The following is a 23,340-nucleotide window of genomic DNA, read 5'->3' on the forward strand; positions in this document are numbered from 1 at the left end:
CAATAAGTGAGTACCGTGCACATGGAAACAGAGAAAGTCGCTCTATGTGTACATTAGAGCAGAAATCGAAACAAACCCCCTCAGAAGAAGAAAAGAAGGTTTTTTTTTCTTTCCTTTTCTGAGGAAGAAATAATGGAAAAAATAAGAAAAGAGATTCAATTCAAGGCAGGGGATTGTCTAACCTGGTGGTAATATAGTTGGTTAGATAGCTAATATATCTATTATTCATTGTAAGGAATAATACATAACTCGCAAGAGACTGTAAAAATTGAAAGAAAGAAATGAAATGAAAAAGAAAAGAAATTTTATCTGTCATTAATTACGTCCTTGTTTTTTTACATACGAATTTACATATTGCAAACATCACGGCATCATATACTATAGGTAGACTGACTGACCTTGACTATTGACTAGAAGTGGATAGGATGAGACAGAATACGAAATCTATCCAAGTTACGATATACGATTTATTTATAGTTATAACTATCTACGACAGTGATTAGTTAATCATGACTAAGAGTCTAGACTAACTCTTTCTCACTGCCCAGCGAGTTGCCAGGTTGCTATTATTAATAAATACTTCGTATTGCTTTTTTTTGACTTATTGCCGTCTCTCGATACCGATGATGTACTCCGTCCGTATCTAGAATCTGGTTTAACCAGGCAGGCTGACTCGACTCGACTCGATCGATCGACTATGTAAACTTAACTGTTGGACAATAATAGCTACTCCGCACCTTAGGTACTCCGTACTCCGTATTTCTACCCGGTTAGGTGGTTACCTCCGCGAAGCACAGAGTAGTACGGAGTATAGTAGTAGTAGTACGTCAGCTACGCTGGAACTATCAGGACAGATCTACTCTGTAGACTGAATCAGTATGTTCTCCGTTCTCCGTTCTCCATACTCCGTAGATATAGATAGTTTGTAGATGATTAGTTAGCTCGCAATCTAGCACGCTCTCCCCCCACTTTTCTTTTCTTTAGGGGGTTGTTTTCTTGGGAATTTGGGAGAGAACCAAGAACCGAAAAATGGGGAATAATCCTTCTCCTCGCCTAGGTAGTAGTACTGGCGTGTCCCTGTTACTACTAACTTTAGTCGCGTGGGTTCAGGATAAGGAGGATTGATCACTGAGTTCTCCGTACAGGCTAACAGCACCTAGGATCCTCCTATTCCTGATGATGCGAGGCAACAGGACCTACTTCTAATTTAATTCAATTCATTAATTAATTGTTAGAGTACTCCGTCGTTAGGCCAACCGAACGTTAAATCCAGGGCCGAGGCCACGGGTACGGAGTACGCTAACTGCTTGGCCAGTGCTCAGCCGGCGCGAACCGTTTTAACGGAACGGGTTCCTGAGTTCAGAACCGTCGTCGGACTAACTTAGCTTACCAACAGTCGAGCTTCACGCTTGAACTTTAAGCTTGAATGAAGCTCCCCTGAGACGGTAGACCCAGACCTCAGCCCGGACCGTTCGATGGGTGTCCACTTGTCCCAAGAATGGAGTCAATGGACGGAAGGATTCACACACGGGCTTCCTGAGGCATCTATGGTTGGTAGACGAAGAGGGGAAAACCAAAACATCCTTCGAAGTATCTTCAACCTTAGTATCCATAAGCAACAGACCAGGTCTTGGCTCGGTTCGACCTTACCGAGTTGTTGTATTCAACTCGCAATTTTGGATTTCACTATAGACACTCATTCAGGGCAGCAATAATACTGCGGAAAATCTGCTCTGTCTAGCCGAAGATCTACGTACCATCTGGAAAAGATCTTGAACGCGAACTTGGAGATATCTGTTCCCGATCCCTGGGTCTAGATCGGATCGATCCAGATCATCGTTCGGAACTTCGCGGCACTCAGATCAAGCTGAGCTCTACTCCGTACTTGCGTACCGTGTACTCGAGTCGGGTCCACGGAATATGATCAGTACTCCGTAGGACTCTAGTCAGTACGGAGGAATGCTCGGGCTGTCTCCACAATGATATCCGTTCTGTACGGGATGATGGCAGAAATGGTGATCGGAGGTTCAGGTTTCCCTGCTGACTTGCTGAGTTCCAGATCAGAGACGATAGAAACCCACTAGATGACTGGGTCTTTCTATTCGGTTAGCGAGATCGGTGGTGGACTTCGAGAGCTGAGAATCTGATAGCAAACACGCACTGGTGAGTTGGAGCTACCCGTTTACTCGGTATGAAGAGCGTTGGCGAGCCGCAAAGCGCTCTTTCTGTCCGATGAAGAGGTGATGGCATCTTCTCAACTCAATGTCGCCGAAATATGCGATATCGATCCAGAGCTACACTCGTGTGACGATGTTGCAGGAGCTCTGTGATAGCTGTGTATGCTATCGGCCATGACATCGTGGTGAGTTAGCCTGGAACCTGCGCAGGTTTCAGTAAAATTCCAACTTGTGCGCCAATATCAAGCCTCAATTACACTCTCCTTCGGAGTCTGATATCCTGTCACGACTAGATAAGTAACTAGTCTTCTGCCACGATTGTAGACCTCTCCATCCACTGTATTTTATACACAACCATAGCAAGAATGACATGCCACGCATCCGCTACTGTATTGCCTGTCGTCAAGGCAGATATCTCTCCATATTAGCCGATATTGTCACCAATCGTGCTCCGTCCTGTATACATAATGGTTTAGTTGTAGAATTCATTAACACTGTTCATCGACGTTCGTACTCAGGCGAGGAATTCAGAAAAGAGCAGCCAGATCCTCCTGGTAAACGCAGAAGCCCAAATTAGGAATTGAGCATCCTGGGTGGCCCACCAGGGTGGGCCATCATTTGGAACGAGAACTGCCGCAGTCCTAAGGCGCATCTCGTTCGGCTGCTGCGTAGGGTCAGCTCGGAGTCCCTGTCAGAGTACGGAGTACGGAGATTACTTTATTCTTCGTCCATGCGCATATCACATGAAGCGTGAATTCATGCTCACGCTTTTCATCCGTGGTATTAGCCGAGTTCCAAGTCTTTATGCTATTGCCTGGTAGTCGCGGATAGAACACGGCTCGCTTAATGCTAGCGGATTTCTGCCAGCGGAGAGGTTCCGGGTGCCTGATCGGCGGCCAGGGTCCCTGTTCTGTTCAGCGCCACAATTATTATTGCGTACAAGGGAGAACGGGCATCCAGCTGTCGTGCAAATTGGCATCATGCTAGGAGATGTGCTTGCAGGTCATAGCGTACCTAGTCAGAGATCCAGACACACCCTCCCCTGGCCAGGCCATGAAATCAATCCCTGTGTTAATCGAGAGAAGAAGAGAGAATGTCAATGAGACGCAGTACTCGGAGTAAAACAGAGTCTGCTGTGCAAAGGAGCCCTTGCCATGCCTCATGAGAACACGGACTCAGTACGGAGTACATCCACCGAATTACCGAGTCGATCGATTGCGGCAGGAACTCATCGATCCCGTGCCGCAGCTCGCAGGAACAGCCAGGCACGTGTCTCCCTAAAGCCAGCTTAGTGTAATTGTGTAAACAGGTTGCTAGGCGAGCCCAACGTAACGGAGAACGGCGGCCCGTACAGAGTACAGCATGGAGTGCTCAGGCTCGCCTCACATACGGAGTACTCCATAATTAATTGCACGGAAGGGATGGATGCTGGCTGTCATCTGTCATGGCGCACCGGTCACCATGTGGCCAGTGGTGGCGTGCACAGATAGGTACTGTGCCGCAGTCCGTGTTAGACTCATAAGCCGAGGCTTCTACTTGTCCTGAGTTTTGGCTGCTGGTGTTCTAACTTCTCCATGAGGGCGGCACGGGCAGCCGGTGGAGGTTTAGGGCCTTAGCACGAGCCTAAGTCGCGTGCGGAATCCGCGGCAACTTCCGCGCTGCATTGGCGTTGGCACTAGGCGACACAGTACCTGCCTGCTCGGGCAGGTAGGTCCTTGGAAGGTGCCTGGCTGAGCTGGGCAGGAGTGACTTACCTAGGTATCTTAGTACCTACCTATCCTGGATTCCTGGGACGGAGTCGAATTAGTATGCCAGCGCGGAATCGAACTACCTCCTGAAAACACAGGATATTCGATAAGATCGCCCCTGAGTGACTCTTATCGATTCAGGGATAACCCTGTTCCCAACTTCCCCTCGATGCGGCCTGTGGCCCCTGGCCCCTACTGCTGTGGATTTGTGGTCCCGATAGCTGGAGTGGAGGCGGTCAGAGAGACGCGTGGTGTTCCAGATTCCAGGATTCAAGCCAGCCTTATTCTGGAAGTTGGAGCAGTAACGACTATGCTAGATATCCTAGTCGTAATATAGTGGACGGAGCCGTAGTCAATCGATAAAATTGGACCTGGGAACCTCATTCAACGATCGTCGATCTGCGATGCAATTCTGGTCACAGGTGATCAGAACTTGTTCTGGAACACGGCATTGTTCCGAATTGAACACGCGGAGTTAATGCGTCCACTTTCATCGCAATGCCAATCAGTCGCCTGCATACAAAGAGACTTTGCTCCGAGATGAACGTGGAAGCACGTGCGACGGACAATTCCACAAAGTCAACTCATCTCACGACCAGAGAAAATTCAGATTTCAGAACGACTGAAACCACTGGCAGGGCGTCCAATTATCCAAACCATCCTTCTGGTCATTGTTCTAGCCTTCCAGGTACTCCGTAGGGCGATCACAGGCAGTCCCACCGTCGTTCCTCGATAGGTTCGGCAAGGAATCCCGCGAGACAAGCGAACTGCGATTGACTGTTTCTCGAGGTGGCGCGAAAGTGCTTATGCCCAGGCGCGAGGGCTGATTGCCCACCTTGCCATCACTTTGTTGGTGCCCAAATGGACTTGCAAGAATAAACACGAGGACCGAGGTGGTTTGTCGAATTCAAAAGGTGAATGTGATGCTTGCAAGCCGGGTAGTCGTGGTAAATCAGAATGCGAGCAGGTGGTGCCTTCCCCTGATTGGTAGGGCTGCAGGAACATTGAGAATGGCAGGTTCCGACTGGCTGCTTCGACAACAATTCTGTCCATTGTTGGATAGCGAGGGCGGACAAACCCTTTGTTCTGATTGGAGGGTCTGTGGTTCTTTTCTGCACCTGCAGAATTAGTCTCCTTGTTCCCCCAACTGGCAAGTACGGACCTGTCTGTCCAACTATTGTCTCCCCGCATTGCTTTTGATCCTAGTTCGTGTGATTTTGTTCTTCTACGGTCAAGGCACATGTGATATCAATGCGATGCTTGCATCGGATTCACGATGAATTTGGATTTTTGATTCTACACAGGAAGTCTCAAATTGGTCCCATTCAGACGACCTCTTCCATTCAGACACATAGAAGTTAGGCGGCGATTGCAAAATGCACGTCTTCTCTGGACCTGTTTCCCTTCCTGGTTCTTACAGTAGAAAATAATCAATCACAATTGACCTCCTTGAGAATATCTCCGAGCCCGGGCCGGACCCCGTTCCGATCCTGCATAATTGACTCGATGCAAGGCATGATCCATGCAAGATATATTACTATTATTGTATTTGCATGGTCTTATTGCATTTATATGATCGGTAATATGTGATCCGTATCTTCGCCCTTGTCGTCCAGATATTGACTACTCCGGAGTACCTCCTCCCCCGTGGGCATAGCTTTGCATAAACTGCACAGCATCATTGTAATTCCCATTCGCCTGACATCGTGTACGTAGTGAGTGGCGGGACGAACAATGCTGTGGGAGTGGAACGCGGGCCGCCATCAAGAACCGGTTCCACCGTTCCAGACACAGATCAAGGTTCGTTGTTTATTAGTCTCCACTCACTGAATATTATCACCATTGCCGTGACTGATCGCTGCCGACACGGGTCTTTAAGTTTGACGGGACGCGTCAAGAGAAATCACGCATAGATCGCTTCCTTGTTCGATCTTCGCTGTCCTATCAGATGCGGAAAAAGATTCAACCCCACGAGGGAAGGGAAAAAGCAAAAACATACGCGAAGTAGTTGGCCCGAGCAAGACGGAAAAAGACGGATTCGCGTAGATTGTGATTATCGCAGTGACTCTGATTATTACTTCCTTCCTGTTCCGTGTCTCTGCTTTTCCCGTATCGTGTAACACGTCGGTATCGCCGCAGCGCCTGCTGTGCCAGCCCGCCTGTATTTTTGGTATCGGAGTTCCTGGGTTCCCGACTTGCCGGGCCGCTAGTGCTCTTTCCCAGCTTGTCGCTGCCCTGCTCTCGAGGGCGTTTGTCGTCTTCACGCGTTCTAACTTCTGCAGCCTGCGATGTTGATCCGGCTCCACCAGCAGCCACTATTGCGTCCTTCAGGCCCACCAGCAACGTGAGGGGGTGTCTGCCAGACTGCCACAAGAACAATCATGGCAATGTTCTGTTGCGTTCTGCCACAGCGGTGCCTGCGAGAGGTGATCGCCGATGAGCCCGATCCCCGGCCCAGCCCCCGGTAAGCTAGCGCGGCATCGCATGTCTGCAGCGCCTACTCCGTACCGTCTGTGTTATGATTGCCCTGGCCCTTACGATTCGATTAATTAATTAATCCGGTCGCCCACTAACTTGATTGCCTCGACATTTTAGGTTATGCAGCCAAGCTTGGTGGGCCTAGTGATGCATTATGCATCTCCGTCGGTTCTTCGCACACAGACGCGGGAAGAACTCCCCTGCTGCGAGCCTGCGAGCCCGTCCGGTTGGCGACAAGACGCCGCCCAACGCCCTAGGTTTGGATGCGGGACCGGGGAGGCGTTAGGGGCGGCCGATGGCTCCGGACTAGTCTCCTAGTTTCCTAGCTCTCCGTGCTCGACTCGAGCAGTGTGCTCTAGCACCTCTCTCCCTCCGGCTTGAAACGCTTCGGAGACGCGCTCCACCCTAGACTTGTCACTGAGCGTTCAGGGGGGGCTGGAACTAGACCCTTCTGGTGGCGTGCCCGTTTTTTACGTTCTCACACGGACCAACTGTCAGCCTGTCACTCTAAGAGTATGGCCTGAGCAGCCTGATTTCTGCAACGGGCAAGTTGATGGACCTGGTTCTTGTGGGGAAAAAAAGCAATGGTGGAAGAGGACCAATGCGCTCTCTTGACAGAGTCATGTCGAATACCCAGCTAGCTAACAGGACGCCAGAAATTGGATGGACCGTAGAGTGCTCCACGAGCCGAATCTCCAAAGTCCCGCAGCCGCCAGAGTGAGGGCGATATTGGCCCGCGGCCAGACCCTCCCAAGAGCTTCCCAAGCGTGTTGCTCACCTCCTCCCCCTTCCCCTCTTCTAAATCATTGTTATGGGTCCGCCCAAGTCCTGTTCATTTCATCGATCTGTATTCTGTACTTTCCCTTCCCCGTTGGGCTGTCCTTCTCTTTCTCCAGCGTTGTGGTTCATCATCTCACATTTCATACATCGTCCTGTTTATTTTTGGATTTCAGAGATCCATTGCTGCTGGTGGCAATCGCTTAGCTGATAAGATTCCTATCCGCTCATTCCTCTATCCCTTTCCGCCCACTCGTTCTGGTGGCCCTTGCGTAAACACTGCAAAGCACGGTCGCCTTGCCAATACGCATCGCAATATTTTTCCTTTTCGAATGATTGCCTCCCCCCCTATCACCGAGTCCTGGAGAGCTCCCATTGTTCTGGGACGGCGTTGAATCGTGGTTAATCCAACGGCTGGGGAACGTCGCGCACTCTTTTACGAATAATTGTTGATGTCAACCAGAGCGGTTGTCTATTCTTGACGAGACGCAGCCTCTCGCCTCAGCAATCGGTTTTCTATTTGTTTACATTTCCAAGCTTTTTCTCGCAGAGAGACTGGTATAGAAAATAGAATCCACATTGGATTCGTACGCTCACTCTGAGCAGCTCCCCTGCCACCTTTGCCAGTCTTGTTCCTGGAATTGAGGTACGCCCGAAAGGGGTTTGTGTGTTGACATTCCGATGTTTACGTTCACTCCCTCCCTGGCCTGGACTTGGACATTCCCCCGCTTCTTGCTAGGCCCCCTTCAGCCGCCAACCACCCAGGCGTCGTTTTCACGCTATCTCCTCTCTCACCTGTCACAGAAACTGACCTTATTGCAGGGCGATAACAGCTGGGTTGACCGCAGCAATTGGCTCGAAATTTCCAGAACTGTCGATCTTTGACCAAAGAGAAACTATATATTATTATACGGTTGTATTGACGTTTTTTGTTGGTACGAATCGGCGGAGATATTACTGTATACAGGGGCTTCTGGGTTGTTTGGGTCTTTTACGATGTCATTTTGGGCCTCATCCATTTAAGAACCAGTTTGGTCCGCGATCGCCCGCGCACGACATTGGCCTCTGGGACACCAATCAAACATTGAGTGATACGAAAAGAGGAGCATGGAAAATTCGAGTCAAGAAGTGGCCCCGTTGAAGATCGTGAAGGGCAAACCTCGCCCGCCTGTACCCCATCTTACGTTTACAACGGGTACATCGACTACCCAACACGCTCCGACTACCCGTGAAAGACCAGACCAGATGACGCCGCCGCTCACGCCTCACGGCTCGAAAGAGGATATGACGGCCGAGCGAGCAGGAACAGGCAGATCTATTTTCCACAACTATCTTCGTGCCTTCTATCCATTTCATCCGTCGGGTACCGTCTCCCCGTCCACCGTCACCCTTCCACTGGACCAAGGAGACATTATTCTCGTACATTCGGTCCATGTCAACGGCTGGGCAGATGGAACACTTCTCGAGACGGGAGATCGGGGCTGGTTGCCGACCAACTATTGCGAAGCATACGATCAATTGCCTATGCGGCCTCTGCTTAAGGCATTGACCGACTTCTGGGACATTATCCGGGGAGGTTGTGGCAAGTCTCTCCGAGACTTTGGCAACCAGGACTTGATGAGAGGGCTTATCGCCGGTGTGCGATTTCTACTAGTGAGTTCATGATATCCGTCCGTTCAACGGACATTCCCATATCTGATATTGACTGGCTACAGGAAAAATCAGAGTGTCTCACGAGAGAATCGCCTCTTGTCCAACGTTACGATGGACTTCGCAGAAATAGAAAGGCACTGCTCGCCGAGCTCTCATCCCTGGTGAAGATCGCCAAGAGACTGCAAGACCTCGCCAATGGCACTCCTTCCGATGAGGAAGTGGAGAAGATACTTGATGAGATGCTCCTCAAGGCGTTTAAGATCGTCACCCGAGGGGTTCGCTTTCTGGATGTGTGGAATGAAGAAGTTGGTCTCGCTAGAGCCATGCAGGAACTCGAGCGTCCCGAGACATCTCGTGCGGGCTATGACGCTCCATTATTGACTCCGCCCACCGACACATTCTCGATTCCCGACCGAGCAGGATCCGCAGCAGCTGTGTCCTCTGCCTCTGAGACGAACGGGAGTCATCTTAACGTCAGCCAGGCCTCTACGCGTACCGAACACCCGGGACAACCGCCTAGACCGATTTCTGTCCAGGGGAACAGGATCTCTATTTCTCACAGGGTATCCTATTCGGGACCATCTGCAGCGCTTCGTAACCCAAATCTCGCATCAGAACGCCTTGGCTCGGCATATGATGGCTTCCTGGGGGTGTTGGGGTCATTCATTGGTCTTCACCTGCAGTCGCGGTCGTCGACAGAGCTGATCCTCACGACTCAACAGTCCGTCCAGTCATGTCGGGCACTACTATCTGTTGTCGAGGCGATCTGGGAACACGATCTCAAGCGTTCAGTGGAGCTGGAGCAAGCCAAGGATACAATGTATGATCGCATCACAGAGTTGGTTCATGCGGCGCGGGATGCTTTTCGACCAAATGCCACGGATGATGAGGTTGTGTTTATGCCAGACGAGGGCAAGCGTCTGGTAGATGCTGCCACAGATTGCGTTCGGGGTGCTGGCAGCTGTGTGGCCAAAGCTCGTCAGGTGCTGGAGCAGATCGGTGACTTCGAATTTGACTCTCCTGCGATCGACTCACAGCCCGACTCGGACGCACCTGACAAGACGCCACAGCCTCAACAAGGAGGTGCGGAAAATCCTGAACGCCCACCTCAGCCATCTATGCGCCTTCCTCCTCCCCCACTCCGCATCCCGAACAAGGACCTGACGCCTGGCACTCCTACTCTCACTGACGGTACCACTCCCTCATCGACGTACTCGCGGACGATGCCGCGCAGTCCCACCACTGCCGGAGACCGTTCTTCGTTTCCTTCAGTCGCGACTCCCATTCTCGCAAGCGATGTCAGCCCATCAGACGCTGTCTATCAAGAACAAAGCTCCAAGTCTGACTCCCAGCCTTTGTCTCGCTATGAGACAAGGGGAACGACCAGCACTGGCAGCTCTTTCACATATAAAAGCGCTGTGCGCGATTCGGAAATGAGCGGGGTTTCCCAGACATCTACTCGAGCAACATCTCCAGACATTGGCGGTAATGCCCAGGCGCCATCGCTGAAAGGCAGCCTGAGCCGTTCCACTCTGGCAGAGGAGAACGACGAAACCGAGGCGAACATTTTGGAGAAGACTTATGCCCATGAGCTGATGTTCAAGGACGGCCAAGTGGTGGGTGGCAGTCTCAGGGCGTTAATTGAGAAGCTCACTGCTCATCAATCGACCCCCGACGCTCTTTTTGTTTCGACCTTCTACCTCACTTTCCGTCTCTTCGTGTCACCTTTGGAATTCGCGCAAGCCCTTGCTGAGCGGTACGATTACATCGGGGATACCCCTCATGCCGCAACTCCGGTCCGACTACGGGTTTACAACGTGTTCAAGGGCTGGTTAGAGTCTCACTGGCGTCATGATTGCGATAACGTCGCTCTGGACTTTATTTTGAACTTCTCCAAGACCAAATTGATGGTCGCCTTGCCGAATGCCGGGAAGCGTCTCGTCGAGCTTGCAGAAAAAGTTTCTACTGTGCATGGCCCCGTAGTACCACGCCTTGTCTCTTCAATCGGAAAGACTAACACTGCCATTGCGCAGTACGTGCCTCCTGATACTCCCCTTCCACCTCCCATTATAACGAAGAGCCAAATGAATCTTTTGAAACAGTGGAAGAATGGCGGCGCGAACATCAGCATTCTCGACTTTGATCCTCTCGAATTGGCGAGGCAGATTACTATCAAGGAGTCGAGAATCTTCTGTTCGATTCTTCCGGAAGAGCTGTTGGCCACAGAGTGGATGAAGAAATCCGGTTCGTTGGCAGTAAATGTCCGGGCCATGTCGACACTCTCTACAGACCTTGCCAACCTGGTCGCGGATTCGATTCTTCAGCTGGAGGAGCCCAAGAAGCGGGCTGTCATCATCAAGCAATGGGTGAAGATCGCCAACAAATGTCTCGAGCTTAACAACTATGATTCGCTCATGGCCATCATCTGCTCACTGAATTCGTCCACTATCGTCCGTCTCAAGCGGACCTGGGAACTGGTTTCGCAGAAGACGAAGGCCACCTTGGATAATCTCAAGGGGATCGTGGACGTCTCCCGGAACTATGCGGTTCTCCGTCAGCGCTTGCAGAATCATGTTGCGCCATGCTTGCCCTTCGTGGGCGTGTACCTGACGGATTTGACTTTTGTCGACCACGGCAACCCGCCTTTGAGAACTCTTCCCACGGAAGACGGCGAACTGACCGTGATCAACTTTGACAAGCACATGAAAACTGCCAAGATCATCAGTGAGCTGCAGCGTTTCCAGGTACCGTATCGGTTGACAGAAGTGCCTGAACTTCAGACTTGGATGCAAGACCAGTTCATTCGGGTCCGGTCCAACGGGGAAAAGAGTTTCCAAAGCTACTATCGTCGATCGTTGATCCTTGAGCCAAGAGAAACAGCGCAACCGCGCGGTGCTGCTGCCGAGTCGAGCTCGATTTTGTCTCGGGAGACTACGAAAGAGAAATTCGATTTCCTCAATTGGACTCACAATTCGAAAGTGAAATCTGTTGCGACGACTAGCTAGAATGAGGGGCCGACGTTCCCCAAAGCTAGCTATTCTTTGTTCTCAGCTCGAGCTTCATCTCGAGGCCGACATTACGACTTATGATTGAGGTTATTTAACGGGCTTCCGGTTTGCTTATGTTTCCCACGTATCATACCCCTTACTTTGTTGTCGTTTTCTTTTTGTATATTTTGCAATTTGGGTGGGATGTTCGCTTTGATTTTTAAGGAATTTTGTGCTTGGGTTTGCTATAAATCGGGAGTAATGGCTTCTGAGGAACAAAAAGGGCTCTTGGAAAAGAAGGGGGGAAAAACGGGAAATTTTCAATTGCGTCAGTCCTTCCAAGGGGAAAAAAAAAGGGAAGACAAACTTTTCATAGACGCATCGAGTGCCACGCGGCATTAGAACGGGAAAAAAAGGAGCTAGCTCCATGATCGATTCGTTTTTCGATTGCGATTTTTCTCGAGAAAAGCGACCTACCAGACTACCCGTCCTGACCCTTTTCCTTCGGCCGAGCCTTGTATTTCCTCTATTCTTTTTTTTCCACTCTTCTTCCCACATGTTTCTTTGTTGTTTTTTCCCCCTTCGCGCATGGACGGTTGGGTCACGGTCGCAATCTTGGGTTTCTGGAACGGGCAACGGGCAATGGGTTTGTTTGATGGCATTGCTTGTTTGATGTACCTCTTTTGTACTTTTTTCTTTCGTGTAAGAATACTATCTCGATCTCTCCTGTACATAGTTGACACTACAAGAGCGCTACTACAACTCTGGCTTGGAAAATTTCAAGCGTGTGTTTCTGTTTCTGTTGTTGGTGGTTCGAAACCAACCAAACAAACCAAGTTCCTGAAAAAAAAAGTTATAGAAGTACTCGTCCATTGTCCTAGTAGTTAGCCAGCTACCTAATTAAGGTAGCTAGGTAGCTACAAGGTAAGTACCTAAGTAAGATTTGCCCGCGCTTGCTGGGTTACATTCCATTCCACAACACAACAACACAACACAACACATAGCATAGCATACATAGCTTAGCATAGCTTAATTAATGGCCTGCCAACCAACAAACCAACCAACTGCGCATACATACATACCTAGTGTTGTAGTTGGTTGCCACGACAGACCAAAAAAAAAAGAGCAAAAAGCAATATGTATTCATACAGGAGTTCTTAGTTTAATAGAGGTAGGCAGTTAGATAGACAGACAGACGGGGTTGATTGACGAACCTATCCTTTCTTCCCTTTTTCCCCCGGTAAAATACTGCATACTTAGCAGACTTGGCAACATGTAGTCAAAGCTCGTACCTTGATTTCAGGTCCACTGTATGCATGTACCATCAGGCCATATATGTACTAGACAGCGTAATTCCTAAATGAGCACCAACTTTATAATAATCTACAGTTATCCATAGAGACTCCATCTCCAGAAATTAATGCAAAAAAACAAAATTATTAATCAATCCCAATGAGTATCCTTCCAAGCTCTAAACGCTTCAGCAAACCCTAACTCCGTTCCCAAATCCTTTTTCGTGCGCTCGTAACCAATGTCGAGCATGTCAAAATCGTCGTCTCGCATCTGAGATGTCAAATCCAGAATCGGTATCATCGATGGTCGACCATGTGCGCACTGAAACGGAAATACACAACGTGAAAGACGAGAAATGAGATTCTGGCATTCTTCAATCGACAGAACATCGTTAAACATGACTGCGGTCCTACAAGCGCGCGAATTCAAGAGGTCAATAATGCCTTCCGGGCAATCAGCGACCTGTCCAACCCAAGAAGGCAAGCCAGCTATCGGCTCCGAAGGTAAGCTCCCATCGACGCCTTCGGGCAGCTTCCTCGAAGTCGCAAGCGCAGGCCGGACTGAGAAGCCTCTCTTGTTCTCCTCCCGGTTCCAGATCTCACCGCGCAAAAGATCCACCACCAGTTTTGGCTCCGCTCTGCACCTTTCAGCGATGAGTGTAGGAAGAGCACTGACAGAAACAGTCGCGTTCCCTTGTTCAGGAATTTCAAAGACTTCGTAGTGGCAACCCCAAGAGGCAAAAAATTCAGAGTACGCCTTGAAGAGGCCAGTCTCGTGTGCTGCGATCTCAAAACTGATCGGACTTGAAAGTTCAAATGTGCGTAGGTTCATCATTTCACCAGAGTTGTCAGGTCCAGCCTGACTTGTAAACATTTCATCAAAGAGCTGTTCAATGCGACATCTTTCATCAGCTGCATGCTGATCCACAAGAACAAGGAGGCTACCTGAGCTGCGGTCACCACTGTCTAGAGGGGCGGCCGTCATTCTGACAAGAATGAATTTTCGGTCGACTTGGGCAATTACATCTGCTTCTGCAAGGCCGCGTTTCCATAGTTTCCCGCTGGACTTTGTGTCTGTACAAGTTGACAGGCCGCATGAATCAGGCTGTATCCGGAAATCGAGCTTTCCTTCGGGACATCCCTCGCCATTCATGTCAGAATGAATTGACGGGATTGGCTTCTCCAAACGAGGGAAAGCTAGGTTGTCCCATTTATCCATGATGGCCTCTAGCCAGAGAGAACTTTTCTTTGATGGAGCTGATTGCGGCCGTTTGATGACGTTCAAATTCCGACGATCTCCCAAAGACCCTGTGGATCGTGGTCTTGGGCACAATGGCGATGTATTCACAGCAGTAGAGCTCAACGGTCTCGGAGGAAGACACTGACCAGTTCGGGAATTGATAAAAACGGTGCATTTGGTGACAGGGTCAGTCCAGGAGATAATACCGTCCCCCGAATCCGACCCGGTGCTCTGCGTAGTTGTCACTTCTTCACTTTCACCATTATCAACCTTTTCCGAATCGCATCTTTGTCCACGTTGACCACGTTCTACAAGACACTTGGTGCCAGGGTCTGCTTGTGACGGGCGATGTGGAAGCGACGTCCCCTGAGCAGGTTCGGGTCTCCTGTTCAGACCTGAACAGATTTCATCAAATACATTTCCATTTCCGCTTTTAATCCTCGACCAGCTGCCGAAATCTTGAGTGGTAAGCGCAGAGGGCCTCTTCTGAAAAGAAGGCAACTTAATGCGACTGTCAAGGGTTTCCTCTGTGCTGCTCATGGGCCTCTGTGGAACGGGTGGTTGAGCAGAGTCAGAAATGCATTTTGGAACGTCACCCTCTTTCCTAGATGCCTTTCCATGTCGTCTATCCGGCTCCGATTTTTGCTTGGGCGACTGTCGCAGCCGCTTTCGAGCTCGTGGTCGAAAATGGTGCTGCTCTAAGAATTGATAAACCATTGCCCCAAGCACGTCCAGGATGCGTTGAAGAGATCTATCAGATTCGAACGTCTCTGTTTCCTCATTGGCCGCTCTCCACGATTCGCCCATTTCAATCCGTATGTAAAACATGGGCCACCGGTTTATTCCTTTACTAGTGCCTTTAACATTCGTTCCAGTCTGTAAAACCGCGGTTTTTCTCCGCTCTTCTGCTTCTTGGTAGGAACTGGTCGTGCCAAAGTCAGACGCAGCGAAAATCCGGTTGACCTCATTATAAAGCACATTGGCACTGCTGTGCGCAAAAATCGGATTAATTCCCATGGAAATGAACTGGACCTGCTTTGTGGGGCTGGGAAGAAGGGAGATAGACGAGTGAATGGAAAGATCCGGAGTGCTCGCCGAGACCGTAACCCATGATTCAGTGCTCTTCAGCGGTATTAAGCCAGCTTGTGTGAGGATCGATCCTATTCGTGTAAGATCGACACCAACCTGACTGGAGTCTGACCTTTCTACTGACGGTGACTTGGCTTGGATGACGACCTTTCGATTCTTGTCAGCCTCCGACAAAACCAGCTTCAGCGGCCGGTCATTTGCCAAAACAAGAGCCGTCAGCATCCTCTTAAGCTCCTCCCATTCTCTGTCCATGTCATCAGGCCTCTGAAGAGCCAAGGCTCTGCTTTTGACACGGACGGGCATGTTTCCGAAAAGATCATTGACGGTAACTTTTGTGCCATGTCCTTCATGATCGAGTGACTGCTGCGGAGGACTGGGGATCAGTCTGGAAATGGTTTTTGCGTGATGGAAAATGACAGTATTTGCATTGGCCTGCTGGTAATGGCGGGAAGTGATGGTCAACAAAGACATCGCTGCCAATGACGCCAGAAACAGCCCTTTGTAACCGTACACTCTTTCCCCGAGTCCAAGTTTGGAGGTGCCTACGATTTTTGTAAGCAAGAAATCTTCAGATCAAGCACCGCAGAACTTACAGTGTGGCTGCCCCAGCCCACTACCGTCCTTGAATTCTGCTGACGGAATACCGTGACCATCATCCTCGACAATACAGCCGCCCCGTCGATAGTCCAGGCTAATATTGATGGAGACGGCATCAGCATCCAGTGAATTCTTGACCAGTTCTACGACGACTCCATTCAAATTTGTGATGGAGATGGAGGATTTGATTTTCGCCGCCACATCGGCTGGCAGGGGCCGGATGGACGCATCATGGTAAGACATAATACAAGTGAATTTGTCAACCCATAATCTGTTCAGTGCACCGGCTCATACCACAGAGGGCTCAATAAAAGATGAAGGATATGCCGCGTGTGGCAAACCAAGTCTCTGTCGCGAATGGATAGCACCAAAAGGCACGGTATTCAAAACCCATCAGTGTTGAGAATATCATATGAGTTCCCTCGTCACTTTATTTAGACGGGTGATTTAGCTGATAAAATGAGACTCGAGAGCTGTGGAAGGTGCAGTTGGAGGATGATCTGCCCAGGAAGGTTAGACCAACGGCGGATATGCATAAAGTCACGTGATCTGTATGTATCTTGCCCAGCAGATGTACGGAGTACAGAAATCAAAAGTCCTTACTGTGCAGGAATCCTGCAATAGAGACGATTATTTGGCAAACCAACGAGCAGAGAATCTCAATTGAGGTTTTATCTCATTTACATCTGTCACAACTGACCTAACTCTGCAGGTGAGCCCCAAAGGCTCCTATTTCACCAGCTTCAACCTGGTAAGACACCGAAAAAATTTCTGCTGTTAATAGAAAGGTACTGTGCAGCGGTGCGGATCGAGTTGATACCACAGGGTTTTTTAGCTTCCTGGTACAGCACCACAGGGACCATTTATATACCCTCATGAACTACGAGCAAGGGGCGATTTAAAAGTTTGAAAAATGCTTAATAGACACATGGACCAGAACGGTACATGCCTGCCTATCTATGTACCGCTAATCAGGATCTCACCATCATTGCGAAGGGGCTGAGGCAACAACCTATTATATCGGCTCCCGCTGTGGACACATCAACCTAAGGGAAAGGCATGAGTGGAACAAAAGGCGGGTCGATGACGGAGTGGACAGCGCAGGAGATCGGAGAATGTGGTCGGTTGCGCTGACGGTGGATCCTTGTGGAGGAGTTGAATCGTCAAGACTCGAGGGCGATAACATGGGGAATCACGTGAGATTGCCATGGGGGTGACGAGTGAACGCTTGGCAGCGTTAAGCCGCCGCATGTGCCGTTAGCTCAGGGCGCCTGGCGACAGCGCAACCAGCTCAGCACACCATCGCCTCGAATAAACCCCTCGACTCATCAGAAGGAAGCACTTGCGAGCCCTGGCAGTTCTGGTTCAAATCATACCCTTATGACTGTTCTACTTTGACTCTCAATCCAGGCGGGCTGTCACTTTATCAGCCCACCCGGCTAGCCGCCCACGGCTACCCAATACTCCCGAACCTGCCTACCTAACCAACCTGCCGAAGCTGTTTCATACCCTGACATTCTGCGACTTGGGTTCGCACTGTTTTCGTCCTTGCGAGAAGGAACCGCTCTTCGATATACTGACAGTCAGTTCTTCTCTGGAAACATTTTCAACAATACCAATCATAAGATGGCCATGGCTGAGGCTCCCGCGAGGCCGCATGGTACGTCTCTTCGCCATACACTCTCTGGTCCAGCACCATTGGTATGCCCGGTGGCTAATCTTTAATAGATCGCCATGGACGGCGACGTCCTTTCTCGAATTGGATGAAGCGCCTTGCGATTTTGAAGGGTTCGTCGTCCGATTCTGCGGGGGCGTTCGGCAAGCGCGGCAATGGATCGATGATGTCGAAGAATAAGAGGAATACCACTCTGAAGAACAATCCATATCCGCTTTCAGGTACTGTTGGAGCCTCTGGCTCATCGCGCAGAAACGAATATGTCTCCTCGGGATCCAGCGAGCAACAATACGGCCATCCTTCGGCCAGCCAATCCTCCCTACCCACCTCAAGTTCTGACAATCATATCCCCGGCAACAGCGCCAAGTCAACAGCTCCTACTCTTTCCACGAACGGCGACACTGCGCTCTCAGAAGCAACATACTCGAAAGCTGGGACAATGGCCACGGGAGGACGCGGGGTGAATGGGGGCGGAGAAGGGAGCACGTTCTCGTCACCTGCACCCTCTGTGCGTTCCCTGACTACAACATTGACGACTGTGCAATCTACTGCTCCTTCGACTCATATTTACGGCGCGCAGAATGGCCACGCACACAATAACGCGGGTCTGCCGCACGTCAACTCCACCCAGAGCTCCGCCAGCCAGCAAGTCCAATTCTCCCACCAATTCCCTCCGTCATCCTTGTCGGCCGTTCCTCCTCATGTTATTGCCACTAGCCATCCGACAACTTACAGTACAGCAACCGCCAACAACTTGCTGACCGACAATGCTTCCATCCTCACGCTGGCCTCGTCCTCGAAGCGTCGTCGCAGGAACTCTCTTGACACGAACGCTTCCATCCGTGCGTTGGCGCCGTCATCAATATTTGGCGGTAGTCGCGAGAGCTTGCCGCTGAGCACACTCAGCGCGAATGTCGGGGAGGCGTCGAACGCGTCGGCATCAGGCGTTAATAGTCGTCCCAGCATTGGAGGGCTTGCAAGTGCCGAGCGAGCCAGCGTTTACTCCTCATCAGGTGCTGCCCCGATGACTTCCGCAGGGGAGAGAAGCAGTTATATTGCGAGCAAGCAGTCAGGTACTGGTGACTCGGGCAGCGTCCGGAGCGGTGTCCACTCACATACTCGCAACGATAGTGCAGCCGGTACGGTAGGGTGCACATTGACCAATCCAGCTGCCGGTCCCCAAAGTGCGACGCCCGGCCGTATCAGTCGAAGGAGCTCCGGGTGGGGTGAGCTCACCGGTGATGACGATGAAGACGGGACTGGACAAACAGACCAGGCGGCCGAGGAGCCAGACCAGGCCAAGGAGGTCCCCAGTTGATGAATGGCAATGACAAAGACAAGGGGGTTCAAAATAAACTCCAAACCTGACCTGATTATGAAAAGAGTTCAAACGTTTGAAATGACCAAATGAAGCACGTCTAGCTAAGTTACTTCTTTTTTTTCTTGATGACCAGTGGGGGCAAACAAAAAGAAAGTAACTCTACTTCTATTCTTCTACTATTCTACTATTACTTACTTTATTTTACCCTACTTACTGTACATTTACGAGATAGGAATGAACTGTGAAAAACTGACTGGGAGGTTTACAAGGGCTGGGCTCTCTCTCTCCCCCTCTCCCCTCTTCTCCCTGCCTCCCTCGCTAGTGGCGGGAAGAGAAGGAAGGAAGGGAAGGAATGAATGATTTATTTATTAACCACAATTGGCCCGGGGTGATGGGACTGAACATTTGGAAATGGACTGGACTGGAGAACACTGGACTGGACAGGATTTCACGAAGCTGGGCTATGCTAGGCTGGGCTGGGCTGGGCCGGACAGGACAGGACAGGACAGGACAGGGATGGTGATGGATGGATGGATGGATGGATGGATGGATGGATGGATGGATGAACTTAATTCTTCATTAATATTTATGCAGGACGGAGTATATCCTTGCTTCTTTTTTTTTCTCACCCTCCTTTTCCTCCTTTTCTTCTTTCTTTCTTTTTTTTCCCCTGAATTCAAGGGTCGGTCTTCTTTTCTCTTTCTCTTGCTCTTCCTCTATCTGTTCAGATTATCAGGTTCGTACTTATTCATTTATTTATTTCTCATTACGAGATTACTTACTTATACATGACACCCCGTAATAAGGTTATGCAGTCTCGTCTTGAGCTTTTTTATTTGGGTAGTTGCTTATTTATTATTTAGTTGCTATCGTGTGCTATGCCGATGATCAATCAATCAGTCAATAATTCATAACACTACCTAGGGAGTATACACAGAATAAACCGCAGATTGATTGAACCCATTCAGTAATTAATTGTCTAGTCTACTCCGTAGACCACTAGCAGCCAGAGAAGAGAAAAGGTATAGTATTCTGTACATATCTTAAATGAGAATCAATCCATTTCTCTACATGCATGCATCATCATCAACTAGCGCAGGATGATGAATGAGCTCCGCTGCTCCGTAGGCGCCTCAATTCCCCATTGTAACTAACCACCGACACCAAAGCCTGGTTATCTAGATAGTCAGGATCCTAGTATGTACCATGCAATGTACCACTAACCATGCCTGAGGTGGTTCTGTGCTGCCCACTTCTGAGAAATATAAAAAACGAACAACAAACAAAACGCCACCCAACCCGACACCAGCCCCGGACGCATCAAAGCATGTAGATAGGACTAGGAAATTAATAAAATCATGAAAAAAACACATAACGTCACATCTACTCATCAAAGGCGTGAAATGAACAAATTCAGCATCATCTCGCTTGTATTTGATTTTTTTTTTCGATTCTTTTTTTTTATTTTAATTTGACGCAGTCGTAGCAACACCGCTCTTGGACTCGGTCGAATTCCGCTCGCCTTCGGACTTCTGCTGCGTAGCCTGCTGCGTAGCCAGGAACTTTTTGAACATCTGGGCGATGTCGGCCTCGTTCTTCCCGTCACTCGTGTCCCCACCGTTCTTCTCCGTGATCAGATTCTTGAGCCACTGATTCTCCAGCTCGAGCTGAGAGACCCGCGCCTCCAGAGCAGCATTCTTCTCGGTCGCCTCCTTGACGGTGCGTTCGAGGGCCTGCTCCCTCTGCTTCTTCTTGATACGGAAACGAGCACTGGCAGCCGTGTTCCGTCGGCGCTTGTCTTCCTCTGCTGCCAGACGAGCGGCCTCGTCGAGGGTCTTGGCCTCATGGGGTTGCTTGCGCTTCGTTCCAGCGGTTCGGCCTGGAGTGGGACCGGCAACAGGAGTGGTGGGAGTCGTAGTCGAAGCTGCCGGGGTCTGCGAGGGAATGGGAGTGGCCTTGTCTAGCGGAGAGGTGCCGTTGAAGGCACCATTGTGAACCTGAGGCACCGGTTGAAATGTGGAAGTCATCTGCATGGCCTGAGGATTGGTGGAATTGAAGTCCGTGGAGGAGTAGTCGGGAATATTGTTCAAATCTGCTGTTTAATTGTCAGAAAGACGTTCAAACACAATAAACGGCCACAGGAGGAGCTGCCTCCAGCCGGAGATGTGAGGGCACATAAACAGCGGTTGCAAACAGGAACATCAACAGAAGAGAAATTCGAAGAAAACAGGTGAAAGAAGGAGAGACTGAAAGAACAATTGCAATGTCGACCGCTGTCCGGCTTGAAAGGGCCCCCGCTGCCTCTAGAATGGCGATCGAGGGGGGTAGAGGGAAGATCACGTGGGATGTCGTGATATAGCTGGATCTGCACGTGCTAGGGGACCAATCAGGAGTGCAGCCAACGGCAAACCTCGCTGCATTGGAGGGTTTGACCCTTGCCTAGAGCGCAGAAAAACAAATGATCACTGGCCACAAGCTGTTTTGTGGTAGACAAATGATGCAGCAAAGTGTCCGTGCAGGATCAGTTCGGGGCGGAGAAGCTGAAGCTCCAGCAACATCACTAACAAGGGTATCATCGAACAGACACCGAGATATGGGATGCCACAGCAGTATCACGAGGTAAAAGGGGATAGGAAAACAAAACAGGATATGATGTGTGCTGAACCAATGACGGAGCAAGAAGAATAAGCATATCCAAGGACCAATGCTATTCCTGGTGCATCAAAAAATATCCAAAAGAGGCAAACTTCCAGACGCAGTAAAAGCAAAGCAATCAACCGCTGCCGAGTGCCCACATCGTATACTCACCATTCAAAAGATCCATGTAGTTCACATTCTGGTTCTTGTCCGAGCCTGCATTCTCCTGTCGAGCCTTCTCGTCCTCGGCGGGGTCGTAGGTGAGGGGCATGCTCAGGTCGCCGAATTGGCCAAAGTCCAAGAACTCGGCATTCGTGAAGAGCGCCAGCTCGGCATCGAGATTGAACGGCTCATTCTGCTGGACGGACTGGTCGTACGGGGACGGGATGGTGTTCAGATCCTCCAGGTACTGGGAGAAGTTGGGCCCTCGGCGCCCATTGAAGCTCGACATAGCGAAAATCTATCGATCGAATACCGTGTCTTCGAATTCGCAGAAAAACTCGACTCGATGGGGGAGATTTCGCGCTGGTGAGGCGGAAAGGACGGCTGGGTGAGAGTGGCAGCGTCGATCCGACGTCTTCAGGCGGCACGCAGAGGTCAGGCGAACCCCTCAGCCAGCGACAGATCTGAGGGAAGAGCGACCGGCCAGGAACTCGAGCTGAACCGAATCAGTCGAGATGGAACTGGAGTCGCAGGAGGGTGGCAGTCCTCACGACACAGCGACGGCAAGGAGGAGGGAGAGAGCGACGGAGGAGAAGATGCAATGGTGATGTGGAAGGCAGGAAAGAATAATAATGGGCAGCGGAGAATTCCGTGCCGCTCGTGGTCGGGGCCCTTTGCTAGGGTTGTTCGCGGTGCACAGTTCCAGCGGGTGTGGTGGAGAAACACGAGCGGTTGGCCTGGCCGGCGCTGGTGAGAGGCGAGCAGGCCTGCGGGTGTGACTAAAAGTGTTTGGTGAGGGACCGCCGTCGGCCGCCGAGCCGAGAACAAGAGGAGGAATATTCCTTTGGCCCTCGGGCTTTGCCAGATTTACACCACCATTGTGCGTCCTAGAAAAAAATAAAATAAAAATGATTCTTGACGACAGCTTATTAGGCCCTTTCTCGTTCGTCTATATATTATAAAGACTCTTCCGCACGACTGGTTGAGTGCCCGCTTTGCCACGCGGAGATGACATCGGATCGAGGTCACGGCCAGCCTATCTGTTTTCGGCACCGATCATCGGCGAGCGCCCTCTGATCGGGTTAGGCGGGTGTCTGGCGCGGCAACAGGGAAATTACTAATCGAGATCCTTCGGAAGTGGTCCGGGAGGAAGGTGCATTTCCCCTCCCACCCACCGTCGCGCCCACGCGCATTTCGCGCGTAAATTCGATTTGGCTGCTGCCGTCGCTCCCAACTGCCAATCCTGGACACCTGCCTGCTAACGGCTTTTCTTCAGATCTCCCTGGAGGCCTGGACCAATAGCCCACTCACCCTGCAAGCCAAGATCTCTGTCCTGTGTTGGGGTTTCGTCGTGCTGACCAATAGAGGCCCTTAAGTATGATTTCTACCTAGGTACGGAGTAATCAATCAGGAGACCAGCAGGTCGTCCAGATTGCTTTCCTAGTGCCCTTCCATGGTGTTTCTATCAGACTATACTCTGTATTGTCTGACAAGCCTGCAAGCGGGT

At 50.4% G+C, this 23,340-nt stretch overlaps 4 protein-coding genes across 4 annotated transcripts; 2 read left to right on the plus strand and 2 right to left on the minus strand.

The window, feature by feature from the left end:
* Window positions 1-8,287: 8,287 nt before the first annotated feature.
* T310_0333 (Ras guanine-nucleotide exchange protein) lies at window positions 8,288-11,838 on the plus strand (the record flags this gene model as incomplete). Its single annotated transcript, XM_013476762.1, has 2 exons — window positions 8,288-8,833; window positions 8,896-11,838. The coding sequence occupies 2 exons, from the start codon at window positions 8,288-8,290 to the stop codon at window positions 11,836-11,838; spliced, it is 3,489 nt and encodes a 1,162-aa protein (XP_013332216.1).
* Window positions 11,839-13,263: 1,425 nt separating this feature from the next.
* On the minus strand, window positions 13,264-16,281 carry T310_0334 (uncharacterized protein; the record flags this gene model as incomplete). The annotated part of the gene is made up of 2 exons (XM_013476763.1): window positions 13,264-15,983; window positions 16,035-16,281. 2 exons carry the CDS (start codon window positions 16,279-16,281, stop codon window positions 13,264-13,266), a joined length of 2,967 nt encoding a protein of 988 aa, XP_013332217.1.
* Window positions 16,282-17,670: 1,389 nt separating this feature from the next.
* On the plus strand, window positions 17,671-19,031 carry T310_0335 (uncharacterized protein; the record flags this gene model as incomplete). Its single annotated transcript, XM_013476764.1, has 2 exons — window positions 17,671-17,698; window positions 17,767-19,031. The coding sequence occupies 2 exons, from the start codon at window positions 17,671-17,673 to the stop codon at window positions 19,029-19,031; spliced, it is 1,293 nt and encodes a 430-aa protein (XP_013332218.1).
* A 1,469-nt stretch (window positions 19,032-20,500) lies between these two features.
* T310_0336 (BZIP transcription factor (MetR)) lies at window positions 20,501-22,122 on the minus strand (the record flags this gene model as incomplete). The annotated part of the gene is made up of 2 exons (XM_013476765.1): window positions 20,501-21,129; window positions 21,843-22,122. 2 exons carry the CDS (start codon window positions 22,120-22,122, stop codon window positions 20,501-20,503), a joined length of 909 nt encoding a protein of 302 aa, XP_013332219.1.
* Window positions 22,123-23,340: the final 1,218 nt, after the last annotated feature.

This window comes from Rasamsonia emersonii, assembly GCF_000968595.1.
Source record: "Rasamsonia emersonii CBS 393.64 chromosome Unknown ctg1118621759675, whole genome shotgun sequence".
Lineage (NCBI taxonomy): Eukaryota > Fungi > Ascomycota > Eurotiomycetes > Eurotiales > Trichocomaceae > Rasamsonia > Rasamsonia emersonii.